This window comes from Cynara cardunculus, assembly GCF_001531365.2.
Source record: "Cynara cardunculus var. scolymus isolate 2C chromosome LG 6, CcrdV1, whole genome shotgun sequence".
Classification (NCBI taxonomy): Eukaryota; Viridiplantae; Streptophyta; class Magnoliopsida; order Asterales; family Asteraceae; genus Cynara; species Cynara cardunculus.
In genome coordinates, this window is record NC_037533.1 from 16,748,374 (window position 1) to 16,758,000 (window position 9,627).

At 33.8% G+C, this 9,627-nt stretch overlaps 1 protein-coding gene across 1 annotated transcript; it reads left to right on the plus strand.

Annotated features, from left to right (window-relative positions):
* Positions 1-942: 942 nt before the first annotated feature.
* LOC112514210 (fatty acid desaturase 4, chloroplastic-like) lies at positions 943-1,824 on the plus strand. Its single transcript, XM_025120540.1, has one exon. It carries the CDS (start codon positions 943-945, stop codon positions 1,822-1,824), a length of 882 nt encoding a protein of 293 aa, XP_024976308.1.
* Positions 1,825-9,627: the final 7,803 nt, after the last annotated feature.

Genomic DNA, 9,627 nt, shown 5'->3' on the forward strand with positions numbered 1-9,627 from the left:
TAATGAAAATATTGTAATGAATAGTTTCATAAACAACGTTCAAAGAACAATGGTCACGAAACTGTTTCAATGTGAAAATGTTTCATTGTAAAATGGTTTATTTGCTCCGTCTATGCATATTATACGTGTTAATGAAATAGGTGCTTTGTGATTGAAGTTTCATGGTTATCCTTGTTGCTTTGTGATTGAATGTACATCTAGGTTCATGGTGATCCATGTTGCTTTGTGATTGAAGTTGATCCGTTTAGTTGGTAGGATGAAAATGAAACAGGTGCGTAATGTATTGTGTTCTTTTATGAAATAAATATATGATGAAACGAGTGCATGTTATATTTTGTTCTTTATGGAATTAATGTTAATGTGAAAATGTTTCATTATAAAATGGTTCATTGATGTTATATTAATGTTAACTTTTGTTTATGAAATTAATGTTATATTGATGTTAACTTTTGTTTATGGAATTAATGTTATATTGATGTTAACTTTTGTTTACAAATTTGCCCTTATCATTGAAATAAAATAATTTTTTAATATTTTTTATTTTTTAATTTCCTAAAATAAAATAAACTAATTTTAGCCATTGATCAAGAAAATGGACGGATGAGATTGGTTTATACGGTTTACACAAATGAGACAAATTTTTATTTGAACGCTCCTCTCTCTCTATATATATATATATTTCCTTCTCGTGACGTGGATATATATATATATATATATATATATATATTTCCTTCTCGTGACGTGGTCTTAAAGTAGTTTATTTCATATCCACATATACAACGTAAAGTAGATGTGGTGAAGTTGAACATGTATTATGGGCCAATAACAATCACCATAACTCTTTAATGACACCCATAAATCCACGTAGACCAACTCCAACCACTCTTCTATTCCCATATATACCACCCCTACCCCCACCCCCACCCCCACTCAAAATCAACCATGTCCATCTTACCCAACCACCACCACCATCCTGCCGCCATCGGCCGCCACTACCGCCGCCGTAGCCACCGTGTTTATGCCGCGGCAACAACTCCAACAAAAACCAGACCGAAACTCGAAAAACTAACCATTAACCCAACACCCCTCATTACTCCACCCAAACTAGATGACCCAAGTCTTAAATCGACATGGTCTCACCGTGCATGGGTGGCCACCGGTTGCACCACCGTGATAGCTTCTCTAGCTGCCTCGTTAATCGGTTCGATCGACTCACACATATGGCTCGAACCCATCTTGTCTGGGTTTGTCGGCTACTTGTTTGCGGACCTCGGGTCCGGTGTCTACCATTGGGGCATCGACAATTACGGCGATGCCTCAACTCCAGTATTCGGTTCGCAAATTGACGCATTTCAGGGACATCATAAATGGCCTTGGACGATCATTAAGCGTCAGTTTGCGAACAATTTACACGCGTTGGCACGTGTAACTACGTATACTGTGTTACCGATCGATTTGATCTGGCACGACCAACCGGTGGCGATGGGGTTCGTCGGGGTGGCGAGCGGGTGCATCATGTTTAGCCAGCAGTTTCATGCTTGGGCTCATGGGACTAAGAGCAAACTGCCGCCGTTGGTGGTGGCGCTGCAAGACGGTGGAGTACTTGTTTCACGATCACAACATTCAGCCCACCACCGGCCGCCGTATAACAACAATTACTGCATCGTGAGTGGGGTGTGGAACAGGTTTTTGGATGAAAATAAGGTGTTTGAAGCTTTGGAAATGGTGGTTTTCTTCAAGAGTGGGCGGCGGCCGCGGTCGTGGAGTGAGCCGAACTCCGATTGGACGGAATCGACGGTGGAGTCTCCGGCGATGGCTGATTGATCCATTCCTTGAGATGCGTTTATAAATAAAAGAAGCATATACCATTTTGACTATATATATTTTCATTTTAATTATTTATTTATTTAATAAATTATGAATTTATTAAATTGAAATAGAATATAAAATTCGGATTTTATTCGAAAACCTTACAAACTAATTACAATCAATCACATAAATTTATTTGTTTTTTTTAATTTATAAAGTTATTATGATCATTTGAATTTACAATAGTTATGTTTGGTTGATTATTTGATATAATAGATAAGTTTGGTAACAATATAATATTTTATATAAATGTGAATGATATATTGATTAACACGATATTAGCAAAGATTTAATTGAGATATTCATTAAATTTTTTGAAAAAAATCGCCACATTTTAAAAAATGTAGAATAATTTTGTTTAAAAAAATCGTCAGTAATTTCTAATGAAACATAATCAAACTGTTCAATGAAACAGGGTAATTTCCAATGAAACATGGTCGTATATGATTGCATCAGGTTCATATGTTTAACAGCTGTAATAAAACAAGTTTATATTCATCAGTATGTATAACAGTTTGTAATAAAACAAATTCATATGTATAACAGTTATAATGAAACAGATTCATATGTCATCTATGATTGCATTAAGTTCATATGTATAACAGTTGACAGTTGTAATGAAACAAGTTCATAGGTTATATATAATTGCATCATGTTCATATGTATAACAGTTGTAATTAATGAACCGGGTTCATAGAACATGTTTTCCCCGTTTCACCCTTCCGTGTCTCCAATATGAATTCTTTTTTTTTTTACTTTACTTATTTAGTTTGTTTTAATCTTGACCTTTCATCAAAAAAATGGATTAACGTGATTAGTTTGTAAGGTTTGTACGAAATAGATGGTATGCAAAGTACAATGGATCATGTGAGACCAAGGGTTTTTCGTGAGACCCGTAAGACCAATTTATGTTCATTGATCAACTTTATAAGCTAATGATCTAATGGTATAAAGTTGTACGGTGACAATTTTATAATTATTGAGAAGCCTTGTGACAATTTTATGATTATGAAAAAGAGAGAAAGAGAGAGAGAGAGAGAGAAGTGTTTCCGTTTACAAACCTGTTCATTCTTATAAACTATACAAACCTATCCAACCCATTGATAAGATTCAACTATGTACGGTTGATAATGATTCAGATGTACTTTTGTTGATAATTTCAGCAATTTCATCCAGATTTTTATTATATAAAAGACAAAATGGAAAAATGCAAGACGCCAAATTCGAAATATTCCAATCGCCTTGACAAAATCTCTCCCTTACCAAAACCTTAAAACACAAAATACAGTTATTCATACAAGAAAGGATTTGCCCACACAAGGACCGCTCGATGAAGGGGGCACGGGTAAAGCTACAGGTCCCATTTTCTTTCTTCGGAGCCGTTTCTTTGCTGAGATGTAAGGTGCAGGTGGTGATGATCAACCCGGGGTATACGCTAACGCCCTTGTTCAAAAACCTCGTACGAGAACTTCTAAACAACATCGTAGTTGTTTTTGTTAGAACATTTGGCTTCCGAAACATGTGCAACAAAAAAAGAAGTTTGCCCACAATTTTGACGAAATGGAAGAAAAAAATATTTGAAAAAGATATCGAGACAACAACAAAAACGTATGCTAAAGTTTGAAAAACAAACCAGAAAGAAATAACAACATATAAGCAGGCGTAGATACAAAAAAAACGTAGCAAAAGTAAGAAAAAATATACAGATATAGTCTAATTTAAAACTCTGTAACCTAATTGTCTGCTCACTAACCCGCCTCTGTTTTGGATAAAAAAGTCATATGTCCTAAAATCACATGTGTCATTCATGTTCCACCAATGAAATTAAGACATGTCATATTTTCATTTGTTTTAGATTTATTTAATTCATGTTTACTTTCTCTCTCTCTCTCTCTCTCTCTCTCTCTCTCTCTCTCTCTCTCTCTCTCTCTCTCTGTGTGTGTGTGCTTACGTGTATTTATATGATTGGTGGACATAAATGAAACACATGATTTTGAGAGAGGTGATTTTTATTCCTCCATATTACAGGTGATCATTTAAGGGCCCAGGCCAGGCCTAATTTATTTTCTTATCCAACAGACTTAATATAGTAAACTCAAGTCCTTTTTTTCGGGTTTGATAACTTGTCATTGCCCGCCCTATGAACGGGCTGGGATTGCCCACATGCTAAGGTCTAAAAAGCGTAACTCTTAATTAACAAATGTTGATCCAAAAAGTAAAGAAAAAACATCGTTGCAATTAAAACTTTAAGCAACCACTGACTCTATCCATTCTTGATCGATTAAGAGTTTTGACATAAGAATGCTAACAAAGATAATATAGTCTTTTTGGGTTAGAAAAAACAAAGAGTCCCAACTCCCATCCTATAACTTTAGTAATTTAATTTTAAAATATAATAATATAATTTTAATTAATGGTAAAAAAATATTAATTATAAAACATAAACGGGCCAAACGGGCCTGTCCATATTTATTTTTATATAATTATATCATCCATGTCCGTCCGTTAATTTTAACGAACAAACCCGAACCCGTCCATTTTCTCGATAATGGTTATCCAAACCCGTATTTCTAGCGAGCCGCATAAACCGAGTCTAATAAGTCGTCTCGCCCATAAACAGCTCTACGGTAGCTACAATCCTCAAGTCACACATCTTCAAATTTGCTTTTAAAAAATACATATTAATAGTTTTGTTTAGTGATTTTTGAATTCATATTAAATTGAAGTGCACTTATGACCATTTTATTATATTTATAATTTTTTTTATTAACCTGGATATCCAACCCGTTATTCGAGCCGACTAATTCCAGGACGACCACCTGCTTTGTAGATAGTCCGGAGTCACCGCATTTGAACCTCCGTGGCTACAATGAGATTTTTATTCCTCCTTGGATTTTAACCTAGGACCTCTAGGTACTTTTGACCTTTGGAGTCAAGCTCAAACCAATCAGGCACCTCCCATATAGTTATATTTGCAATAGTTTAATATAACAAAATTAGGGATGATGCTACCAAACTATAAAAGTCTAAGGGACCGTTTACTAAACGCTTACCCAGTAAATACTTACCGGGTAATTTTCCTCACCTTACGTGAATATCCAATGAACGAAGGTGTGATGATGGGTTTATGAAGTCGTATGATACAAGTCGTTAAAATTAAAATCTAAAATTAAATCAAAAAACGAATAAGTAGATATATAATAAAAAATAAAAAAATCCACATGGATCGTGTTTGCAACCCATGTTATTAATGGTGTGGCTTTTCTTGGTGTTAATATTCGATTTTTTAAGGAGAAGAGAGAATTTCTTGTATAGATTCCTAGAAAATGATACAAAGAGAAAGAGGGTATCCCTTGGATACAATTGTTTTCTTGATTTCCTTGTGAATTTATCTATCTATATCTATATATATCTATATCTATATATAGAGAGAGAGGTTGGTTATTATACAACCCTTGACATTTGTGCAACCAATACAACTCAATCTCAACCGTCAATTTCATTTGATTAATATGTGATTTCATAGAAGTTTTGATTGTTACCTAATATAAAGTATTGATCATAATTAATAAACCATATTTATCTTCCACAAATATTCAAATCATAATAAATGAACTCTCATCATTTTCATAAATATATCAATTTATTGGATTGCGTTGGTTGTACAAATGCGATAGGTTGTATTTGAAACAAACTCTATCTATATATATATATATATATATATATATATATATATAAAGTTTATAAACTATACAAACTCATCCAAGTCATTGATAAGATTCGTCTACGGTTGATAATGATTTAGGTCTATTTTTTGTTAATCATTTCAACAATTTTATCTGGATTTTCAACATATGCGTGCTCTGAAGCAAAAAATAGTAAAATTCAAGAAGCTCAATTGGAAAGATTCCAATCACCTCGAGAAAATCTCTCCCTTACCAAAACCTCGAAACACAAAATATGGTTATTTACATGTCGTAAAGGATTTGGCAATTGATATCTGAAAATGGATTTTCTATTCTGGATTCATGAACGAAATTTAGGTTTAGGCATCAAAGAATCCATGAAATAACAAGAAACACTCGTTGGGATGTGCATCAGGTTCTTGTTAGGATTGATACTAGCGACACCGTGAAGAGTTGAGTGCTAGTTAGATGCATGAGAAAGATTTAGCTATTCAAGAACTTCTTCCATATTCTACTGGTCTCTGAATTTGGGCTAAACTTTATGGAAAGTTTGTTTGTCGTTTTGTTGATGATAAATCTAGATTTGTTGTTTGAAAAAAACCAAGTACTGATTTATATATAGAAATTTATTTACCTGTAGTTGCTCTTTCACATTTAAGGGTTGACAAATAACATGAACAAGAAGCAAAACCGTAAATCAAGAACACAATTAAGACGGTGTTGATGCAGAGACGCAGTGGTGGAGAACGCCAAACGACATGAGAATGTTGGACGAGATTGAAGAACCAAAAACGTGAAAACCTTAGCTAAGTTGGTGTTGTTGTGGATCGTGGGTGCCCCTCGCACGTCTAGCATGTGAAGGGGCTTAACGGATGGAATTAACACCATTACCAAGGACGATATTGTAGGCTGGAGGTGAAAGCAGATGGAAACGTTGGCAACCTTAGTGTCGTTCTGAATAGATGAACAATATCCAAAGTTTGAGTAAACCATAGAGACTATTTACGTAATTTACTATTTTTAAAATTGTAATTAAATCTAAAAGGAAAATAGTAATTTTACTATGATTTAATTTTTTTTGTGAGGCCACACATTTGGACTTGATATAATGTAAATGACATAGATTAGCAAAACTTTGATGGCTAGATATTACGTACTATGTTTGGTATGTGCATTTATATACACCATATATATATATATATATATATATATATATAGTCATATTTGATTTAATCGTTCTCGTGTTCTTTTATTTTGATTGATTTATCGTTTGATTTTATATATATATATATATATATATAGAGAGAGAGAGAGAGAGAGAGAGAGAGAGAGAGAGATGAGCGATCAAATGCAAACTACCCAATTTGTATAAACTGTGCAAAACTCATTCAACCAATCATAACTTTTCACTTTGTTCATTTTTTGTAATTATGAGAGGTTGATTAATCATTTTTATTGTGTAGGGTGTTAATCATGGATATTATCATCTTCATTATTTTAATTTTAGAGACATACATGAAACCGTTTCATTAAAATTTCATTTTTTTTATTAACCTGAATATCCAACCCGCTATACGAGCCGACTAATCCCAGGGTGACCACCTGCTTTGCAGATAGCCCAGAGTCACCGCATTTGAACCTCCGTGGCCATAAGGGGATTTTTATTTCTCATTGGATTTGAACTTGGGACCTCCTGGTATTTTTGATCTTTGGAGCCAAGCTAAAACCAATCAAGCACCATCCTTGTGGTTTTAAAATTTAATTAAGTATTATATGAAACAATTTCATAACCATATGAAACAACTTCATCAAAAAAAGTATTATATGAAACAATTTCATAACCATATGAAACAACTTCATCAAAAAAAGTATTATATGAAACAATTTCACAAGAGTAAACAATTTAATGAAAAAATATCATAAGATTAAACAATGAAATCGACGGATGAGAATGGTTTGCACGATTTGTACAAATTGGGTGGTTTGCATTTGATCGCTATATAGCAAGAGAGAGAGAGAGAGAGAGAGAGAGAGAGAGAGAGAATGTGTGTGTGTGTTTCAAATACAAACCCTACAAACCAATCCCGAGAGTTTCAAAAGAATTCGAGACAACAAAAGACAAATATGCTAAGTTTTGAAAGGAAAAAAATACAGGTTAGAAAGAATCAACAACTTACAAACATAAGTAGACACAAGAAAACGGAGCCAAAGTAAGAAAAATTGTACACCTCTAGTCTAACTTAGAACTCCGGTAACCTAATTGTAGGGCAACTCGTTATTTTTTCATACTCGATACCTGCAAATCCGAAAGTCCCACATCTAAGCTAGCTACTAATTTTTCGCATTCGGTACCTCGAAAAATTATACACCTCTGGTCTCAACTCGGTAGCTCCGTTCCTCCCATCTATGCTAGCTACAGATCCCAAAGTCCCACATCTCCAAATTTGCTTTCAAAAATACACACTACAATAAAATCGGGTTTATAGAACGTTATAATAAGTTTAAGACTTCCAAAGCGTTAAACTTATTGCAACGCTTTTATATATTACGCATATTCGTTTGATCACATTAAATTTAAGCTATATAAAGTAGTTTGTTATTTTACTTAGAGATTTAATTGGTAAATGTTCTTGAATATTTCATCGAACACACCCACACCCATAAAATATTGAAAACAAGAACGAGCTCTGTGAACAGGTTGTAAATCAAGAATGCAAAAGAAAATCCCTAATTCAACAACAAGAACAAGAAGCAAAACCATAAATCAAGAACACAATTAAGATGGTGAAGGGTTGATGCGGAGATGATGCAACAGAGAACACCAAATCATATGAGAATACTTGACGAGATTGCAGAACAAAAAAACGTGAAAACCCAAAAGTTTATATGTTGTTTCTATGATGTCGTTGGAAAAGATAAAAAAAGGCAAAGAGGGGGATGGATGGTAGTCGGAGTTGGCGCTACTAAGGTTCCCCGAACTGTCCGGATCCCACGAGTGAATCCATGTGCTCTCAAAAATATATCCATGCATGAGATAGATAAAGAGGTAGGAATTTATCAAACGGGCCAAAACAATAACCTGTCGGAAACATTTACAAACTTTTGATGACTTCCAAAACAATATTAATATACTTAACCAAAGGGTTTTCGGCCTAGCGGTATGTGAGTCATTGGCCTCCTAGGAGGTCAAGGGTTCTAATTTAACCAAAGGTGAGTAGGGTGTGTGAGTTTTTATTCATTATAATTTAAAGATATTTTATGGAAGATTATCACAGTTCATTTATTATGAAAACCTCTTTATATTAGGAAACAATTGATATATTTATTAAATCGGATATTTAGTAGACTGTATCGACGGTTGAGAATGGTTAATTTATATACTAATGGTTTAGTTTGTGAATGAGGGGCTTAATCATTTGAGAACCATTAAATTGTGATAACCTTGAGAATTTATCCATCATGTGTTATTTTCATATGATTTTTTTCTATCTAGGCATACTATTTAATGTATTGATTAATATATACACTACTAGAAAATAAAGTATCATTGACGGAAATTAGCGATGGAAAAATCCTTCGCAGATCAACAAGGGATTGGCAAAACACCAGTTCCCTCACTGATCTACAAGGGATCAGCGAGAGAATTGGCCAAAAACCAGTTCTCAGTGAGGGATCAATAAAGGAATGATCAAAAACCAGTTCTCTCGTTGATCCATCGCTGATAGCATTACTAATGATCAGGGACAGAAGACCCCTTTAGCGACGGTTCAGCGAGGGAATTTTCCCTCGCTGATACTCTTCATTTTTATAGTGATATTTGTTTCTCAGTATGTTTATTTTATATGCATTCGTTTCACAATATGAATCTTTTTTACGTGTATTTTATGTTTCAGAAACACGTCAAAAATGTTTACATTGTGAAACAAATATATGCAACTCGATATTTTGAATCCTAATCTTTGACGAAAAAAATCATATAAAATAACCAATGATAGCAAAAGTTCATCATAATTTCATAAATTCTCTAAATAATTTCTACCAATATATATATATATATATATATATATATATA